Source organism: Rhincodon typus, chromosome 11, assembly GCF_021869965.1.
Source record: "Rhincodon typus isolate 14 chromosome 11, sRhiTyp1.1, whole genome shotgun sequence".
In the NCBI taxonomy this organism is placed as follows: domain Eukaryota; kingdom Metazoa; phylum Chordata; class Chondrichthyes; order Orectolobiformes; family Rhincodontidae; genus Rhincodon; species Rhincodon typus.
This window is the reverse complement of record NC_063342.1, coordinates 57,440,430-57,462,689: the sequence shown is the minus strand read 5'-3', so window position 1 is coordinate 57,462,689 and position 22,260 is coordinate 57,440,430. Positions and strand designations below refer to the sequence as shown.

Genomic DNA, 22,260 nt, shown 5'->3' with positions numbered 1-22,260 from the left:
TTAGGAGTTAGACTATGTATTTAACTTTTCCTATTTTACCTAAGTGCACAGGAACCTGTTGATGTCTCTGATTTATATGAAGATTTTCAGAGGGCTCCATCTGCCCAAGAGAAAATTTAATTTCCTGACAATTACTTTGTGTTATGATGGAGATTCTGCAGGTCTCCATGCACAACTCCTATCTATATTGACATAACATCTGTTTGGTTATAGGAAAATCCATTCCTGTATGTTCAAAAACATCACCTCTCATTCTCATAAAGTATAAGCCCAAATGTGCTCAACCTTTCTTCATAAGGTGACCCTTCATCTCAGGAATCGACCAAGTGAACCTTTTCTGAACTGCTTCCAGAGCAAGTGTATCCATTCTTAAGTAAAGAGATCAAAATAGTCCACATGACTTTCCATCATTTTACTGATGGCTGAGAGGACACTGTTGGGGTAATAATCGGAAGGGTTGGATTTGTCTTGCTTGTTGTGGACTGGACATACTTTGGCAAGTTTTTCCATGATGTTATAGTTATATTGGAACAGATTGACTAGATGCATGGCCAGTTCTGGAACATAAGTTTTCAGTACTATTGCTGGGATATTATAAGGGCCTGTAGCTTCTGTAATATCCAATGCCTCCAACTGCTTCTTCACACCTTGTGGAATGAATTAAATTAAATCAAGATTGACATTTGTGACACTGGGGGCCTCAGGAGTAGGCAGAGATGGATAATTCAGCCAGGACTTCTGGCTGAAGATACTTGCTTTATTTGTACTTTGCACTGGTATGCCGGATTCCTGCATCTTTGAGAACAGGAATATTCATACAGCCTCCTACTCCCAGTCCAGCAGATATATGCATGTATCAACTAACTTGGTCAGTAGTGGTGCTCGCAGGTTAATTTTAATGACACACACTGAAGTCTCCAAAACAGTCAAAGATATAAAACATCCTTGCTTCACCTTATCAACAGAATAATTAATAACCTCACAGCTGAAAAGATAATTGCTTGGATATACCACTACATTTTCTTTAGCAGGTTTCTGTTTGAAAAGATTTACGCCTTGGGGAGGCTCAGGAGGCTTACCGCTGCATGGCAGTCTCTGCTATATTTGGTGCAGACAAAAACAGTGGCTTCAGCAGATGCAGAATTTGCTGACCTCTGTTTTCTCGGTGCTCTTTTCCCAGCCAGCTAAACTTCACAAACTGCCCTGCCTCTTCCAATGCCCTCCCATACAGTGAGTCTGCCAAGACATTACAGTTACAAGATGAACTATTAGGGTTAAACACAAGATGGATAGTCTGTAGGTGATTCTCATGTGCAAATATAGTTCTGCAATGTTCGAGTATATGTATTTAGCATATAATTATATACGTAGCAGTTGCTTCAGCATGAATAACATTGAAATTATGGTCAAGTTGTATTTTAAATCACAATAACTGAATTTGGTGCATCCGGAAGACTGTTCAAATGTCAGGATACATCATTAACGTCATTATTGTCAAACTCCTAAGTACTTTCATGTAAACTGTCTCCAAGCCAAATAACCTACTGTGGATCACTGAGGGTCTCTGGAGTTTCCTTCATGATGAAATCATATATGATCTGTGAAACAAAATAATACCAGCTGTAACATTCTTCCAAATAAATTTAAATAGATTTCCTTATAACTGCTAAAATGTACATACACTTCAACATAGTATTTAAAACATGAAATTCCATTGCATTTTTATTCTGAAATATCATGCCCTGATGACACCATCAATTGAACTAGCTAGGTGGAAATGAACAGAAAATGCACAACCTAATGAGAATTTCTATTCATGTTAACTAATCATTTTCACATTGGTAGGCTTGATCAATTGTGTATAGTCATTACACAATAATACAAATGTGTAAGAAGAATCCAGTTCTACTTCACATTTAAAAGTAGCATCATTATGTAGTCCAGCAGCATAGGCCATTACTGTACAATTCACAAGATAGAAGTTTGCTCTCATTCAGACTGGTTATTCACCAAATGGAGAAGCAACAAACATTTTCTCAAGTGGAGGGGGGGGGGGGGGGAAACTAGCTTAAGCTTAATAAGTCATAAACTGCTAGCAAAGACCTCCTCATTGAATAGATCCTAATTCTTAGTTAATAAACTGAGTATATATTGCAGTAAATGAAGAAGATATGAAAAAACTGGTCCTTTTTTGGTCTCAGCATCCACTTTGATCGAATTGAATTGCATTGCTGAAATGCCTTGGGATGTTTTTTTCTATGTTAAAGTTACTAAAAGAATGCAATTGTTGATGATTTACTGGCACAGATTGGAACAGATTTAACCAACGGCAATTCTCTCTAAAGTCACCCACTTAACTGTTGGCAATTTTTCCAGCAAAGATTCTTTCTGTCTTGTTTGCCACCAATATATTCACCCAGAGACACCAAAGAGAAATTTAATCAGTTCAAGAACAGTGATACAGTCCTAGAACATATCCTGTTTTTTACAACATTTGTATTTCAGGGGTTAAATGCATTTTGACAATGACTGAGGGAAGTTAACTGTAAGGTAAGTGAGGGTGTAGGGTAGACAATGTGTAAAAAAGTGGTTGTGTGCCAACTGAGTATTGTGCCATGTGAATGAGCAGTTAGGGTATCAGTTCAGTGCAAGTCTTTAAGGTAGGTCAGGGGTCAGGAAGAGTGTTGGGCCTGGGACAGAGTTTGTTGGGTTCATCAGGGTTGGAGGTGGGACTCATTTTTGGCAGGATTAGGTGGGCTTGGAGCATGGGGATGGGTTGCCAGCCCAGCAGGGAAGGATGGGGAGTGTTATCTCTAGCAAGGTCATGTTCCGTGGAATGTCAGTCGTTAGTCAGGGGTTAACCAGGTTAGCTACCCAGGAGTAGGAGTAGGTTCTTAATCCTCTAACAATTCCTTGTTACTTTTAAATGGAGTTGGAACTCTTTGAATTCTCTGACATTAAGGGGCTTTTTTGGAGGATTCCAGACACAGAGGAATTGCCCATTGGCAAATTCAATTTCCTGAGAATTCCCATGAAATCAGCTATCAGGAATCCCATGATGTGGTGGGATCTCAATGAAACTTACTGAATACGGAGAGGCCTGGATAGAGTGAATGTGGAGATGTTTCCACTAGCAGGAGAGACTAGGACCTGAGGGTACCACCTCAGAGTGAAGGGATGACCCTTTAGAACTGAGAAGAAGAATTTCTTCCTCCAGAGAGTGTGAATCTATGGAAGTCATTGCTGCAGAAGGCTGTGGAAGCAAAGTTATTGGCTGTATTTAAGGCAGAGATAGATAGAGGCTCGATTAGTAGGGGGATCAAATGTTGTAGGGAGAAGGCAGGAGAACGGAGTTGAGAAATATGTCAGCCATGATCGAATGGTGGAGCAGGCTCCATGGGCCAAATGGCCTAATTCTGCTTCTATACCTTACAATACCAACAGAAACGTTATTCCAACAACAATCTGGTCATTGGAATATTTGGCTTGTTGTCAATTGGTGTTTCCTGTAAAGTATAGTTTTGCCTACAGATGGCACTGGAATCAAATGCTTTCACGGCTTTTGGTTTGCTGCTCAAAACTTAACTAAAAGTGAAACTAGAAAAAGAGCAAACAGTTTTATGTCAAGCAAAATTACATTTATTTAATACAAAACAATGTCGAATTTAATCAGAAGATCTAAAAATATTTGAGATTTTTATAAAGCGTATCAGTTCGCGGAATAGAGTATTTTCTAACTTTTGTAATATGTCAGCATTTTTTGCTTTCATGTCAGCCACAGTACTCTTCGATGGTCATAAAAATTCTTGCTGTCATTAGAATGTGCCATTAACTGAACCACGTTAGAACAGTCTGCTACAATGAAGTTATTTTTGTTTTTAATTTTCCCTTTCCAGTCTCCCTAAGATTCATAACTTAGGACCAATTTGTGAATCACACCCACAGGACCTTAAGTTGTCAGTACACAAACCCTTTTTGTACCAGACCTTGCCAGCCAAAAGAGAAAGAAGGCTTTCATCCCACCAGTATGTGTTGAATTGAAACACATGTACCAGAAATTAAACACAGTATGCTAGATCACTGCACAATCTAGTGCTGTTGCCCCACTCCCTCCACAGCACACCACCCTGTTTATCATTACGGAATTGTTAATCTAATTTTGGGATGGATGAAAAGGGCAAATGCTACGTCCTCGTTCAATAGTTAGGTCAATTATGCTACATTAATGGCTTTGTTCATACAGTATCCACTAGAATCAAGTAAAAATGAGCAACGAGTATGAACAGCTGGTAAACAGTGATAGTTGATAACATGATACAACAAAACCAGAAAATCACTGACCTGCGGTAGAAAGTTGGAGCTACTCAGAAAAGGAATTATAAAACTTCAAGCTCATAATTCTGGCTAAATTATACGGCAAATTTAAACAAATTTTAAAAGTAATACAACTTTTCATAATTATTCAAAGTACCAGTGAGAAAGATCTTTTGAAAAAAAACTTACATTCATAATTTCTTCTTTACAAAAAGCCACAGCCTCTGGCTGTTTGTTCAGTGGAAATGCAACTTGAAATGCTACTTTTGCTGCTGAGGCTGCTGGATTGTAGGTATCACACTGAGCAACAAGCCAGTGTCCCATAATAATCTTTAAATAAGGTGCTAAGTTCCGCTTCACTTGAAGGACAAGTATTTCAAATGCCTGCTGTACTGCTTCTCGAACCCGACGATCATGATCCTGGAGTAGGGTTGGGAGGAGGGAATTAGCAATGAAAATAATCTGTCATTAACAAATATAAGGATTTCCCCTATGTTATTCATGAACAACGAATGAAGGTTGGCAGTAAGCAATAAAAGATTAAATGCTTCTTCTGCATCTTAGTCTTTAGCTAACTTTTAGTATGCATTTACTACACTTGGACATTATAAAACATTTAAACTACACTTCATGAACCAACCGAAAACATAACAGATGAAAATATTAATAGAAGTGGTGCTATTAATTGAACAATTTCCTTCCCCTGCACCCCTCTCAATAGGTCAGGAAGTTTATTCAGTAGGCAACTGATCCACACAAAGGAGAAGCATCCCACATATAACTTGTGGTTTATGAAGGGTACTCAATTGACATTTTAATTGGCCTCAGCAGCCAGTTTTAGCTCGGGCAGAAATCATTCAAGACTGTCACTTTTGATAACTACCTTGGTATAGCTGTTGCAAAAATGCAATGTCAATGTCAGGATTAGACTGAACCATGATACCCAAAGTTAAACACATCCAATATTTAAGTGGAAATTCTTGCTATTGAACACAAGTGTTAAAAACTGGCAGACACCAATGGAAGAGTATCAGCATAACAAGTCTATACTTTCTGAAGAAAATGGGAAGGCAGAAAAGTAATGGGTCAAATTTAAGTGTTGAAAAATAGAAGTAACCAAATATGATAAAATTATACAAGATGCCCATGCAGTATTATCTGCCTCTGACTTTTCACTCCCCTCATTTTGGACTTTTCACTTTTTAAACCAGATCCACTAAGAGAGCAGACACATTACTCATTTGAATCAATCAGCAAAGCAGCAAAAATTGTATTCCAAGGGAACTTTCTACTAGAATTTAGCAAATCTTGATTTTGGAATGCACAATGCATGTCGAAAATGTCAGCATTTTAAGCAAAATTACCTTTACAGAACACGGTCAATTTCAAAATGGCCTTAACTGTGGCAGTTATAATTCTTATAGTGATGACAGAAAGATAATAAGTAGCAGTAGCATAAATCTTTTAAATTGTAAGTGCCCGCAAATGAATCCTGGGTATCGTGCCTAGAACATTGAATATAAGTAATGTTGGAATACAACTATTGACATCTTATTATGTGGAAGATATTACAGCCACGGAGAAGATACAGTGAAGATTTTCAAATGTGATACCAAGAGTGAAAGGTTGCAGTCACGAAAAAAGACATGGAAATTGGGGCTCTTTTCACAGGATCAGAGAAGGGCTAGCATTTTAATGCAAAAAGGGGGGGTGCAAAGGATAATAGTGAGAGGTTAGGGAAAAAGTGCTGCAAGGGATGTGAAGGACCTTGCAAGAGAGGATTGGAGGAAAGCGAAAGAGAAAAAGAGAGACAACAGTTTTACATGATTAATGAAATATCTAATAGAGATCCAAGAAAACTTCAAATCACTGAGGTAAAGAATTCCTTGCAAACGAATGTGGATTTTCTAGCTTCAATTTGTGGGGGTTCTGGGACTACTATAATTAGAAAAAACATAATGAATCCTACTCCAATCAACACTGTCTCAGATGAGAAGCATTTTGGGAAACTGTTCAGCTCAATGTTCTATTTACTAATGTCTACAATTCAACATTACTGAACATCACATTCCACAGATCAGGGGAGCACTGAAACTGCCCAATATCTTAAATAAAAACCGAAAGAACTGCAGACGCTGTAAATCAGGAACAAAAACAGAAGTTGCTGGAAAAGTTCGGCAGGTCTGGCAGCATCTGTGAAGAAAAAAATCACAGCTAACGTTTCGGGTCTGTGAAGTTTTGAGGAAGGGACCCGAAATGTTAACTCTGATTTTTTCTTCACAGATGCTGCCAGACCTGGTGAGCTTTTCCAGCAACTTCTGTCTTTGTTCCTGCTCAATATCTTGTTAAATATTAACATGATGTCGGGATCAATGCTCAAAATACACAGAGGGAGCAGGTGAATCCACTCACAAAAGGTCCCAAAATACTCGCAAAATTTCACTCATGACAACCAAAGGAATGTAACTCTGCAAATACAATAGAAGGAAATGGTGACCAACCAGTCATCCCAATAAGGGCAGGTTCTCCCTCACGCTAGTTACTAATAGGTTCACTAGTGAGTTGAGTGTGCTTTTTGCTCAGGTCAGGATGGGGAGCTACATGACACCTTTTCCCAAGGCGAGGACAGAGAGCTGCATTTAGCTGCGGTGGGAAAGAATCTTTTGTGGAGTCCAGGAGTTTTGTCTACTAGGTTCAGTGTGGAAGAGGAAAAGGAGGCTGCAAGAGGGTTGGAGAGAAAAGGTGGCATAGAATGTAGAGGGTAAAAGGAGGCTGCAAGACAGATAGGGGTGGAAGGAGGAACAAGGCTTGAAGGGAGTGGGGGGCTGCAGAGTGGGGTAGGAGACTGTAAGAGGTACAAGATGTGAAAAAGAGGCTGCAATGCAGAAACAACAATTTTAAATCTATCAAGAAAGGAATGCTCAGCTAACTAGGATCCAATAAAATTTGGAATTATTGAAGTAATGAACCTCTGTGGAATCTTTAATATAAATTAACCTTGTTTCACTAGCTACGATAGTTGGACAAAAAATTGGATCCTATTGCAAAGAACAGTGTGCCAGTTGTTAAATTTGAGTTGGAGATCCAACGGAGTTAATGGGGTTATAACTGCCTGATTAAAATGATACAGCTTTGAGCAGCTGCCATAGAAGCTGTGACCTGACCAGTTTCCTGAAGATGCGTTTAGCATGACGCTTTTTGTGAGTCAGAAATGTCAGCTATTTAGAGAGAAAATTTGTTAATTTATGCCTGTTGTCTTGTACCAATTTAAATACTGTACTAAGAAACTAATGTTGTGGCTTTAAGTTTAATGGAAAGTCAACTGCGGAATTATGCTACTTCTGTTCAATGCAAGTCCAAATATGAACATTAATACATAAGATAATGTGACCGCATCATCTAACAAATGAACTAGTGAGAATGAAAACGTAGCCCCTGCAAATCAAAAAAGTAGCCCTTGAAAAGAAATTATTTTAATCCCTGGTTGGGATCTTCATCATAGATTACTTGTGTACAATAAAAACTCCATTTCCCCTTTCATTGGCACACACTTTCCCTTAACCTTTTCAGAGACAAATTGAAAAGTATTTGAGTGAGCTAAGGACAATCCACAAACTGGTTCATTTTACATTAAGTGGGTGAATGAACAACCAGTGAGAAATGTCTATTTCATGTCGTACCAATTGCCATGAAAAATAAGAAGCCACAAATCTGTTTTCTTAGTTACGGGCTAAACTCAATTAGGATTCCATGAACTAATAAGCGCAAACATTTTTTTTTCCGCTGTTGTAAGTTTCCTCAGCCTTTCTCCAGTTGATCAGACTGCCAGATTTCTGATTGCACCATATTTGCATCACCTATGTTCCTCCATAACTCTGAGGCTAGTGTAAAATCTAAATTCAAACCTCCTTTCTGTGGGAGATCAAGGCAATTACAATACCAGTTCTGCAAAATCCCTGAGCCATATATAATGAAGGAAAGCCAATTTTAGCAACAGGGTCTGAACTGTTCCAACACATTCTCATAATCTATTAGTTTTGAGACAATATGAAAGTACCCTTAACTTGGTCCAATCTCAACAGCATTCTGACTGATATGTCCTACTCTACATTTTAATCTCTTAAAGTAACCTGACCATATAATGGTAATAAAAATTAAAACAAAAATCTCTTCTGGGTGAATGTGTAAAATGTTACAAGAAGGCACAAGCAGAGGGTTCAACCTAGAAGAATGAAAGAGGAAGTGAGAGTCATTTTTCACAGAGAGTTATTAAGAGGAGCAGCAAGATATGGTCATGGCTTTCTACTTGTCATGTTCTCATGAGCTGCATATTATGAAAGAAATTCCCAATTTAGAAAGAGAATGTTTGAAGGATGTTTGAACAAAAACACAGTAACAAACACAGCCTGAGTGAATTATTGCAAGCATAGTCATGCATCTCCTTATAACTGGCTCAATAGCAAGGTTCTGGCAGCAGGTCTTTGTTCATGCACATGAAAAATGAATGAGGCATAGTTTGAAATTGTTAAATAAAGGAACAAAAACCAATCATTTTTAAAGGGGACATCCCTATTTGTATAAAGAAAAAGACAGACTATTAATGTATTAATTTGTAAAAATACAACACTGAATCTGCCAAAATGGTTTTAAAGTTTATTGAAAATCTAAGTGTCAATCTTGGAGAAGTGGTAGTTTTCAAACTCGCTGTTGGTGTTGTGAGCATACAATTGTGTAGATGTGAATATTATTGAACCAAAGAAGGATACAGTCTTTGATAGTAATATTGGTGGAAGCTGAAAAACATATCAACTATCTATACAATGACAGGATGACAGTTATTTACAGGGAAAGGGGGACAGAATGTCAACTGAAAGAAAGGCATTTAGACCAGAAGAAATGGAAGACTGAAAGCATTAGGACACAAAAAAGACATGGAAATGGTTTAAAAATTCACACCAAAATAAACTCAAATGAAGAAAATTAAGAAGAGCCTTCTTTCCAATAAATTAAATCCAATGAGAGTTGAAATCACATTAAAACAGATTTATTTTAGATACAAATATCTATATCCAACAGACTCAACAGAATTGCGGAAAATTTAAGCTCTGAAAATTTAAAACAGTTTGATCCGTAATGAAAATAATAAATTTCATAGTGTCGCTTTTGTAACTAGACAGCGTTTGGTTAATGGTCTTTAACAAAAAGCTATATTTCCAAAGTTACAGAAATTGTTGTTATATATATGTAGTTATGTTGTGGAATCCTGATATGCCACAGTACTTAAGTGGCTAATAAGTACCTACAATCAGATTCTTGTTCAGTCGTGAAAACCATGGCAGAAATTCACAACAGTGAGTAAACATCATGCTCAAATTGAGACAGTCTGATGACCTCAATGATGAGGGCTACAATTAAATTTAACAAATATTGAGAAATGTAACATGAGTAACATATTTGAAAAGAGGAACAATATAGTTAATGTTCTTGAATTGGGATTATAACAATCCTTTTTGCAGTGGATATGAACTATGATAATATTAAAAAATGATTTGTCTTGCTTCTATTAAAAAATAATGTTATTGATTTGCAGACTCAATGACTGCAATATTAATGGTACTCCATATTGCCCCTGTCATGCTTTCCTCGCTTCCCACACACCATTCAATCTAACAACAGGCTGCAGAGGTGGTTAAGGCTTTAAAATGGGGAATCTATTCTCAACCTGGCTGTGCATAAATCCTTCAATAGCTTTACAACAGCAGGCATTATATTGAATGAAAAATTCACAACGGACAGATGAGTCACTTCATTAACATATTTCTGTCAGATTCCAACAGTTCAATGCAAGTCAATTTAACAGTTGCTACCTGGCTTCCCTGTGAAGCAAAGAAAAAGGGAAAGCTTCAAGCTTTGGTCTCTCTCTCTCTGCCAAACACCCCTTTCCAAGCCCAAATCTCATGTGACCTCCCTCCATCCATGGTCTTTCTCCTCCCCAGCCCAAATTCTCACTCCCCTCCGTTGCAAATGTCCAGAACTGAACTGTCCCAAAGGGTCAATGGCCACAGTCACTTGCTGCTGGTTTTCCCACTCAACAGCTGACTGGACTATTGCAAGGCCTGAAATTGAAGTGAAATCAGATTTTGACGAGAAGTTGCCATTTAAATACAGAAGAAAGTCTGCATCATTGGCTTTGCTGGTTTCCTTCACATTGCCATACCTTCTTTGCTTCCTTGTAAATGCTAGACCAATGTCTCAATTCTGTGCACTGTAGATTTGATTTATTTGCTTGCGTCCAATCGGTTTAAACATTAGCATACTGAAGCTTACCAAAGAAATTTTGCAGTAAATTCTTGACCAATAAGGAAGAACTCCTTTAATATTCTCAAGGTGTTTCTCTTTGCACATTGTCCCAAACTCTTGTACAGCCTTAGAAGAAAGTGAGTGAAAATTTAGTGAGCAATTTGAGCAGTGAAAAATGAAACCAACATCGCACTGAAAAAAGCAAGATAATTTCTTAATTCCAAACAATAACATTCATGCAATAAGTACTTTGTCAAATACAATTTCACACTTAGCATTTAACTGAATTCTACATATTGTAGGGTGCATTTCTAAAAATCTGGCTAACCAGTAATCTTAGTGTAGCTTGAAACAGAGAGCTTAACTTACAATTACATAATTAGTCTACATTGATGACTAAGACAAGCTAAACCAGGCAATTAAATATAGCAATGTTGTAGTATTCAATGTGTCATTCAAGGTTCAAAATGTATCACAGAAAATGAAATTTAATGAAAAGCAAACGTTTTATTAATCAGAACCTATGGGACCAGGAGTGTAATCAAATATTCTGGATAATCAAAAGGCACATAATCAACATAAAAACACACACTAAGTAATAAAAACAAAATGCAGGGAGTATAACCGATCACTGTTATATTTTATTTTCAGCATAAAACACTTACATTATAATGTAACTTTGCTTCTAGCTAAAAGTCTTCTCACTCACACCCTCAAATGACTACTTGGACATTGCAATAGGTTGCACTATTTGTGGAGAAATTGACTTGAAATTGTATCAACTGTTGATACTTTGTATGTTGATTGAACAAGTATATTTACATTGAGGTAAATAAATCTTAAAAAACTGTAACTGGACAGAATTACACAATAAGCTTTTCACATTATGAGAGATATAATTTTTCCCTATTTATCAGATGAGTTTAAGTTAAATTTATTGTTGTCACATATATCGAGATACAGTGAAAAGTGTTGTTCTGCATGCTATGCAGGCAGATCATACCAAACAAAGTGATTCAGGGTAGCACATCAGAGTGCAGAATACTGTGTTACAGCCACAGAGAAGGTGCAGAGAGAGAAAAATCAACATTAACATTTGAGAGGTCCGTTCAAATGTCCGATAACATTGGGGAAGAAGCTGTCTTGAATCTGTTCGTACATATATTCAAACTTTTATATCTTCTACCCGACGAAAGAAAGTGGAAGAGAGTATAACACCAAGGTGGGAGGGGTCTTTGCTGGTTTCTTTCCTGAGGCAGCAGGAAAGATGGAAGGTTGGTTTGATTGATTTACTGGGCTGAGTGCCAGTTAAATCAAATTTGCTATATGAAAGAATTGCATTTTTTTAAAAAAACAGCCTCAAGACATTGCTTTGATGTGTGAAGTTCACTTTTTAAACTGAGGTTACTTTTGAAATGTTGGAACTCATGGCAAAAAGCAGGTCCCCAAAAAAGCAATGAAATAAGTAGCAAAATAATCTATGACTCTAAGGTTTTGGAGTAGATTTGTAGCTCGGGTTGTGGGTGTTGAGGTTGGTTGGCTTGCCAAGCTGGTTTGTTGTTCCGCAGACGTTTCGTTACCGTGCTCGGTAACATCCTCAGTGCAGCCTCTGATGAAGCGTCGGTGTGTTTTCCCGCCTGGCTTTTAAACTCTGGGGTCCGTTGCGATGGATTGCCTCACTTCTGGGTTTCCTCCATTGTGGTATGTATATGGGTTCGAGTTCAATGTGTTTATTAATAGCCTGCTTCGTGGAGTGGCATGCTTCCAGGAATTCTCGTGCTTGTCTCTGCCTAGCCTGTCCCAGGATCTTGGTGTTGTCCCAGTCGAAGTCGTGGTTCTCCCTGTCCATGTGGATTGAGATGACAATGTCATCTACAAGATCCCCTGCAGATACTGCGAGAAACACTACATTGGACAAACATGAAGGAAACTAACAACAAGAGTACATGAACACCAACTGGCTACAAAAAGACACTACCAATACTCACTCATCTCAATCCACATGGACAAGGAGAACCACGACTTCGACTGGGACAACACCAAGATCCTGGGACAGGCTAGGCAAAGACAAGCACGAGAATTCCTGGAAGCATGCCACTCCACGAAGCAGGCTATTAATAAACACATTGAACTCGACCCCATATACATTCCACTACGGAGGAAACCCAGAAGTGAGGCAATCCATCGCAACGGACCCCAGAGTTTAAAATCCAGGCGGGAAAACACACCGACGCTTCATCAGAGGCTGCAGTGAGGATGTTACCGAGCATGATAACGAAACGTCTGCGGAACAACAAACCAGCTCGGCGAGCCAACCAACCTCAATAATCTATGACTTTTAAGGGAGGTGGGTTGAAGGATAAGTATTGTTCAAGGCAGTCACTTACTCTTCCACTAACAATGCTACAAGATCTTTTACATCCACCTGAATGAGCAGACAATTCTCAGTTTAACTCTTCATGTGAACAAGTGCAGCATTCCTTCAGTGTCTAGAAAACATGCTTAAGTAATTGAAGAATACATTGAACCCCCAATTTTCTAATTCAGGAGCGTCAGAGCCATAAAAAAAAACCAAGTCTGACAATCAGTTGGACTGAAAGTTCACATCCAAAATTCAATGTTACCTGGTAAAATAGTCCAGCAGTTCATCAGTTTGTTTAGAAAAAAAAAGGTCTGCTATCTGTAATTCAGTCATACCAATCAAAACACAGCAAGTTTGATCCCTGCTTGTGGCCGTTTGACTTGGCAGGAGAATGCTTCCCGCTACCTTTCTCATGGTTTCAAGGCACATTCCAGATACTTAGCTCAGGCAATAAGTAGTGTACTAATAAAGATGAAACTTTTTGAATGAGAAGATACAACTGCACATTTAGCTACACGAGGACAGACATAGGCTATTCAGCTCTGAGCTGATTGTGCCAATCAATTAGCTCACGGGTGATCTGTACATCAACTCCAACTGTTTTTGTTCAATATTATTTGATACCCTTTTTAAAAATCTGTCAACCTTCATACTGGTTATGTCAATTGATCCAGTTTCTTGGGGAAGTGGAGTCCATATTTATTTTCCACTCTGCACAATAAAGTGTTTCCATATTTCCCTTGTAAGTGGCAAAGTGCTGATTTTAAGATTATACCCAGCTTCTCTGTATGTATTGAATCATTAAACACTTCCATTTGATCAACCTCTCCTCATTATTTAATCTTTTTACATCCTGTTATCATTTTGGTGGATTTGCACTGTATACCTTTCCAAGGACAATACATCTTTTATGAGGCAAAAGCAAAATACTGTGGACATTGAAAAGCAGAAATATAAACAGAAAATGCTCAGCACATCAAGCAGCATTAGTGGAGTGAGAAACAGAATTAATGTTTCAAGTCAAAGACCCTTAATCAGAACAAGGTAACATTAGAGATATAACAGGTTTTAAGTAAGTGAAACGTTGGGGGTGGGGGGTGGGGTAGGTGCTACAATAGAAACCAATGCAAAGCTTTGTGATTCAGAGGAAGCAAGTTCTCCTTTAATTCCAATAATTTCTTCCAAATAAAAGATGATACCATTCTTACCCATATGGGTCTTTGCTATGCCTACCCTGTTGTGGAATATGTGGAACATTTATGCCATTTCCTGTTCTCACCCAGAGTTGGAAATTTCATAAACTTTGGTTCCAATTTCACATTCCCCTCACCTTTACTTGGCCCAGCTCCAACCATGACCTTCTTTTCTATTTCTGTGTCTCAACTTCTTGTAATAGGCTATGAACGCACATTCATTATTAAGACCACTGACTTCAATAGCTACCGTCACCATACTTTCTTATACCACTTCTGCAAGGACTCCATTTCATTCTCCCACTTACATCTATTCTGATGATGCAACGTTGCATACCATGTCTTTTGTTATGCATTCCTTTTTCCCTCAACCAAGGGATCTCCTCCTACACTACAGCTGACAGGGCTCTCAGTTGTTCATTCTATTTCACATATTTCTGCTCTCACTCCTTCTCTCAGCTTCGAGAACATTGATAGTGCTTGTCCTCACCTTCCACTTTTTCATCTTTCGTAATCAATGAATAATTTTCCTCCAATTCCACCAACTTCCATGTATTGCCATCACCAAACCCATCTTCCCCGCATATCTCCTTTCAGCACAAGGGAAGAAACATTCCCTCCACAAAGAACTGACTATCCCTCAAACCCAACATCACTTCCCCTTTCCATACAAACTCAGGAGATGCAGTATTAGCTCATTTAGTTCCTCTCACTGTCCATGCCCCCAGCAGCTTAACTCTGCAGTGATTCTTTTACTATAGCATATTCTATTCTCTGCTCAAAATCTGGAAGACAGACACCAATGCGGACTGGGTGACCACTTTGCAGACCACCTCCAATATTGACCAAAGTTTTTTAAAAAATGTATTAAATATGTATTAGTTTGATAGCACCTTTGCAAATAATGTCAAACACCTTTTCTCTTTTATAGTTGTTTGGATTTCACTTTTGACATCAGAATAATCTACATCAGTAAGAATCTCAAAATTCAGTATGCTAGAATAGTAACTAACATTTCACTACACAAAAATGTATTAGTATTGGCATTACTGCCAAGTGGTTTGTACAATTTTGTAATAGGTGTCCAGAATTAAGCGTATGCAAACTCCTATAGCAGGAATATACAGAAACACTCATTATGACATCAAATTTATAATAGGCAAGACGAAAATCACAGACTACCTTCAATCACAGAGCATCATCAATCCTCTGAAACATGTAGTTTTGTTATTGCACTAAGCTCGGATTTAGCTTTGTTTCTTCTCAATTTTAATTAATACTATTAATTATGCTTGTTAGTCCAGTGAGCACAATGAGGTTGCACTGAAGTCTTTGCTTTTTCCAAGATTGTTTATTTAGGAAGATGGGGGTGAAGGAGGACAAGAGGAGTGGGGGAAGAGAGGGTCATATAACTACCTTCAGTCACATGAAGAAATGTCAAAAATAGTAATAGTTTTAGATTTAGAGTCAAATGAAAGGGGGCCCCATGACCTGTTCGGACATCTGCCTGACAGTGAGTCTGGTGCTTTGATTGTTAGCAAAGGAACACTTAGATTATTTTACTGGGAAAAGAGTGCCAAGTTATTTAGACTTGGAGACAATTGTAGTAACCTGTGTGTTAACAGCAGAGTCTATGAGTTTCCAAAGTCCCAAAAGAATGTTGAGAATGTTAGATCACTAGCAGTTTATTTTAACTGCCATTTTAGTCTGAAGATAAAAGGGAGTTGAGCTATCATTCACAGATAATTAGCATTTCTGCCTTGACACAAGGCCTATGTGATTCACATCGTCAAGAGAAAGGATGCAGAAAAAGCCAGGCTTAGTGAGAACATCACTTTTTAAGTTTACTTGGATCAGGTACAAAGGAGTAACTAGAGGACAAAAATGATCTAATCGCTCACTATGCAAGGGTACAGGTAGGAGCTTGTGTTTACATTGAAAAGACCAAATCAGCAGGGATTAAAACAAAGTTGAAAGAGTCACCTCACTGTAAAAGACTAAGATTGTAAATTACCAGCTCTGGGAGCTAAGAACCATTTTGGAATAAATCTGAGAAAATTGTACGTCTACACAAAGGATGTTGTGAAGCATGCCTGTGAAGAATGTTCTTTCAGCCAAACTGAAAGAAGGAAGGGTTATCCACTCTGCAGATTGAAATGCAAGTTGTTTACAAAGGTAGCATTTACTCAATCGTATTTTGAGACTGTTACAATAAACATCTTAATATATGAAACCTTGAAGTATCAGCCTTTCGGTTACTAATTAAAAGTTTGAATTCCTTTTTAAAAATATTTTGGTCTATTGGATCATAACAGGATGGCAAGACTGGGATGTTTCAAACATGTTAGAAACTGTAGTGTCTAGTTAATCAAAATTCAGCATACTGAATTTTTACAATTGAATACAGGGCACAGTACTCATTTTGTTCATATAATTTATTGAAAACAAATAAGAAAAATTATAACATTTTATTTGCAATTAAAACAACATTTGTCAATAAAAGCATCTAATTTCTAATTTCTCTCAAATATTATTTTCTTTATAAGTGCTGGTCAATTTAAAATTGAAGTTTTATTACAAAACACTTACCAACTATTAAAAATAAAGGTACCGAGATACACAAAACAAAACTCTCAATCAAAATACAAGAGCCCAAATTCCAAAACACTTGCTTGGGATAATACTTCCACCACAACCGTAATAAGGAATGAGTTAAACTTTTTTTCTTCTTTATTCATTCATGGGATGAGGGCGTCGCTGGCTAGGCAGCATTTATTGCCCAGAGGGCAGTTAAGAGTCAATCACACTGCTGTGGGTCTGGAGTCACATGAAGGCCAGACCAGGTAAGGTTGGCAGTTTCCTTCCCTAAAGGACATTAGTGAACCAGATGGGTTTTTCCAACAACCAACAATGGATTCACGGTCATCATTAGATTCTTAATTCCAGATATTTATTGAATTCAAATTCCACCATCTGCCATGGCAGGATTCGAACCTGGGTCCCCAGAATGTTGTCTAGTCTCTGGATTAACAATCCAGCAAAATACCACTAGGTCATCGCCTCCCCAGTGATTCTCGTTCATATCACTATCCTGGTAGTATAGTGTCCCAGTAGAATCTGAACTTCAAAATAAATCTTGATATATTAAAACTGAACACAAAAGATGGCCAGAGTTGTTGGTTGGTTCGCCGAGCTGACTGGTTTTCATACAAACGTTTCGTCTTCCATCTAGGTAACATCGTCAATGCTGTGTAGCCTCCGTTGAAACTCTGTTGTTCTGTCCCGGTCTGACTTTATATGGTCTGGTCTGTCAGGGTGGGCAATCTTGTTTCTTGTTTTGTACTGTAGTGGTACGTAGCTGGGGAATAAAACTGGAAACAAGACTGCCCACCCTGACAGACTGGACCACATAAATTCAGACCGGGACAGAACAACAGCGCTTCAATGGAGGCTACACAGTACTGAAAATGTCACCTAGAAGGGAGATGAAACGTTTGCATGAAAACAAGTCAGCTCGGTGAACCAACCAACAACTCCAACTGCAACCCGAACTACAGATCTTTGTTGAAACATTAAACAAAAGTTGGCCATCCAAGGGTCATCTGACTTCTTTTGTGGATTGAAATGACTTGGAAATAAAGAAAATCTACACTGATGCTGAATCTATGTGCTTTCCTGAAGCTAATCCAAAAGGATATTGTCAAATTAAATGGGTTATCCAAACAAAAGACCTTGACTGCCTCAAGCTCTCAAGGTGTCAAAACAAACCAAAACAGGATAATTTCAATCAACATACAAACTATCCCATGTTTGGGGAAAAAAGGATTTTAAATGTGTGGAAGTCACACGATGAGGGAACAATTTTGTTGTCTGCTTTTAATAGGAGCAAAAAACAGAGTTTGCAAATATAATTCCCTCAAACAAAGCCACTGAATTCACTGAAAGTCATCCAAACCATGAAGGTAATAATCAACAATACCTTCAAAGTGGGAGATCCGAGCTGAGCGAAGGACTGCTTCGAAACTATTGCAATTTTCACGTTCATCTGAGATCCATCCTTCTGGAAATTCAACTACAAGAAGCTTCGTATCTAACTAAGAATTCTTTGCTTCAACAGACCTTTAATTCAACTTTAAAACTTCAATGTCATCTAAGAAACTACCTGCCTGCCACAAAGGAAATCAGGATGCAATCATGGTTTACCTTGATCAGTACCTACACTGATTGTGTGTGTCAGCATGTATGGACGCACATGCCAAGCAATTGAAATCACAGAAACACACAATTATTACGAAGTAGGAGGGCATTCAGTCTATTGTGCCTCCACCAGCTCTATTACTTAGTGCCAATCTCCAGCCTTCTCCTCCTTATCTCCGTGAACTATTCTATCCAAAAAATCCAATACCGTCTTGTATGTTTCAATTGAACTCGCTTCCATTACATTTCCAGGTAGAACGTTCCATACCCTAACAACTCGCTGCCTGAAAGAGTTTTTCTGCCTATCATCCTTGCTTCATTTGCACATCATTTTAAATCCATGCCCTCTCATTCTTGTATCTTTTACAAGCCAAAACAGCTCCACTCTATCTACTCTGTCTAGCCTACTCATGATTTTGAAAACCTCAATCAGATCTACTCTTAGCCTTCTTCTCGCCAAAGAGGTATACCACGTTATTTTCAGGATAAACGAGGGAGAAGTAGTAACTTACCCTAAAACTTAAAATACTTTCAGACGGATAATTTAGTTGGAACACTCAAATGGAAGGCAAGAAAACATATGCCTCTTATGTATAAACAAACATTCTGATCATGGACAGTAAAAGGGAACAGATAAATTCTGTCATTAATAGACTCAGTTGAATTGACTGCTCTCCTCATAAAACAAAGTATTAGCACAAAAATGGTGGAAACAGAAGCAGAATCTCTTACTCCACTACTATCCCCCGTAAGAGGTTTCTGATCTGCAGCCGCAAACAGAATTTTACAAATCGGCTTACAAAGTCAATTTCCCCAACAAGGAATTCAACTACAAAAATGAGCTTCTGCTGAAAATGACAGCAAAACATACTTTTAATTTTGTTGTTGCATCTCGTTTCGACATTTTGCGTAGAACCAATCGAAAGTCAGCATCCACCAAACTATCCACTTCTTCAAATCCTTGGACTGCAGGAACATAACCCAGTTCATTCTGGCTGGCTCCAAATCCAATGAAGCCTGGAACTGTTCCCTTGTCTTTAGCCAGCAGCTCAGCTGCTTTACCACTGCTAGATGGCTGTAAAAAAAAAAGCATTTCAAAGTAATTTATGCAAACTTCCTTGGAAGTCAAATGAGGACTGCATGGTATCTGATTTTGACTTGGGGAGAAACAGCTGGAGAACATTTAAAAAAAAGTTGCAATGAAACTACATCAACATTTGTAGCGCACAGAATCACCAAAAAGTTTCAACGATAATGCTAGTGGCACTAAGCCTTGGAAACATTTTGCACAATCAAGTTCCCAATCTGAGATTCTATAAATGCAGGATACAATTTCTCCAGACAGTAGAGAAAAGGAGGGCTACTACCAAGCCGAAGGTGTGTAGCGTGGAAGTAAGTTGGGCAATTTTAACAAAAACCATTCACAAATAAATGGACTGCAGTGCAGACAAATGTTGGAATTGTTCAGCACATTAGTGTTAGCATCCAGAAAACTTGTACGCCTTGGAAGCAGAAAGTGGTAAAGAAATCAGCAGAAATAATTATGTCTATGATGATCTATGTGGAAGGTTTCAAGACAGAAAACAGGTACACTGAAAAACAAAAAGATATTGCAATGTTCCACAACTATTTTCTGGTTTTGGGGCATTACACCCGTAAGATCTGTATATAGCAATTACGCAAGAGGTGTCTAACCAATTTTGTTTCTATGCAATTCTTCAGTAGAATCCAAGCACCGTCAGTAAAAGGAGATGACTTTTATTGCAGCACAGGGTTGTGTGGATGTGCAGGCTTGGCAAACACCAGGAATACTGGAATAAGAGCAAAGTACTGTGGATGCTGAAGATGTAAAATAAAAACAAGTAATGCTGGAGAAACTCAGCTGGTCTGGCAGCAGCTGTGGATAGAGAACAGAGTTAATGCTTCTCAACTCCAGTATGACACTTACTCTAAATTGAAGAGGGCTGGAAATGTTTTTTTTCCTGCTCTGGACAAAGGGGGAAGAAGAAACGGTGAGGGTGTCCAGAGTAAAAGGCAAAAGGAATGTTAATGGTAGTGCAGGTGTGACATATATGAAGAATATTGTTCACAGTATTAACAGTAGATGTTAAAAGAAGAAAATAAATCAGTTCTACTGAAAGCAAACAAGACAGCATGAGGTGGAGGCCAGGAGGGTAATCAAAATGAAGACTGTGCTCACGCTGTGAATTTGCTCAGCTCAACATTCAGTCTTGAAGGCTATAAAGTGGTTAAGCTGAAAAATCAGGCATTGTTCCTCCAGCTTGTGTCAGGCTTCACTGGGGCACTGCACCAGGCCTGGTACAGAAATGTTAGCATCACAAGACTGAAAACGCTGCCTTCATGTCTCTGCTCCTCTACCTAGTATATCCTGTCACCCTGTGCTCAAGCCCTAAAATTGCTGAACTCAATATTAAGAGCTGAAGGTTGCAGAAGCGGAAATTTAGGTGCTGTTCTTCCAGCTTGCATTGAACTTTGCTGGAGCACTGCAGCGAGCCTGAGATAGAGACGTTGGCCAGAGAACATGGTGGAGTCTTGAAGCGGCAGGCAACTGGAAGCTCAGGGATTTTCTTGCAGGCAGAATGTAGGTGTTCTGTGAAGTGGTCACCCAATCTGCGCTTTGTTTCCCCGAAGTACAGGTGACCACACTGTGATCAAACACAGTAGACTAGAATCTAGTCTAGAACCTCTGCAGCCTTCTGGACTTAATAGCAACAATTTTAGGGCTTGAGCACCTTTCCCTGTTCTTTCCCCCATCCCCACACACCAGGCCTTGGCACCACATGGATTGCTACCACACATTACCCATTGTCAGTCACTAATTGTCCCCATTAGCAGCTATTCATTCCACCAGACTGACTTCCAATCACTCCTTTGTCTGTCTAACAGATTTTCACTCTCTTTGGGTTCTATCTGCACCTATTGTTTACTCCCCTCTCCCTTACCCTATCTTCTGTATAAAAACTTTCCTTTTCCTGGCTACCAAGTGTTCTGACGAACGGTCACTGGACCTGAGATGCTGATTCTGATTTCTCTGCAGATGCTGCCAGACCTGCTGAGATTTTCCAGGATATTCTGTTTTTGCTCCAAACAGGACCACCCTGGTAGATTCATTATTTCAGTCTGCTCCTGCCTCATTAAACTTGTTTCTTTCCACATTGACTCTATTTTTGTGACCTCATCCAGTCTCTTCCCACTTACACATGATTCTTCTAATACATTATGTTGATCCCATAATTTACAGTTTCCTGGCCTCACTACCTCCTCTTCATCATGGCATGCAATCCCTCTACATATCCATCCCCCATCAGGATGGCATTAGGACTCCATTTTCCTCATCTGTGTCTTAAATTGGTAATGCCTGACTATGCCCTCTGGTCCTCGATACTCCTACAATGGGAAGCAACCTTTGTATATCTATCTGTCAAGTCTCCTAAGAAACTTGCATGTTTCAATAAGGTGAAATCTCATCGTTCTAAAACTTCAATGCGTACAAGCTAAACCTATTTAAACTCTCCTCATGAGACGATCCCTCCATGCTCAGGATCAACTTAGTGAATTTTCTCTGGACTGTCTCCAGGTTCTCCTTGTTTACATTTTCCACCCCACCAACCTAAGCAATCTCTGCCTTTTCCATCATCTTCAGCAGGTCACAACAATCAAATGTCATCTCCTCCCCTCCACTGTCAGCAGACCAAACAGATTGCTTCCTTTGTGACACCTGGTCCACTCCTCCATCAATACCAATACCTCCTCACTTGATTCATTGTACCTTCCCAGGCAACTCCTAAAGCTTAGATAACAAGGTGTAGAGCTGGATGAACACAGCAGGCCAAGCAGCATCAGAGGAGCAGGAAAGTTGACGTTTCGGTTCTG

The 22,260-nt window shown here is 38.8% G+C and overlaps 1 protein-coding gene across 2 annotated transcripts in view; it reads right to left on the bottom strand.

Moving 5' to 3' along the window:
• ltn1 (listerin E3 ubiquitin protein ligase 1) overlaps positions 1–22,260 on the bottom strand; it is a 129,267-nt gene that overhangs the window by 104,962 nt on the left and 2,045 nt on the right. For both annotated transcript variants that reach the window (XM_048603365.1, XM_048603366.1), the window contains exons 2-5: positions 19,238–19,441; positions 10,642–10,740; positions 4,504–4,734; positions 1,546–1,598 (exon numbers count right to left, since the gene is read on the bottom strand). In XM_048603365.1, the coding sequence (XP_048459322.1) occupies positions 1,546–1,598; positions 4,504–4,734; positions 10,642–10,740; positions 19,238–19,441 (587 nt within the window). The remainder of the gene's footprint in view (positions 1–1,545; positions 1,599–4,503; positions 4,735–10,641; positions 10,741–19,237; positions 19,442–22,260) is intronic.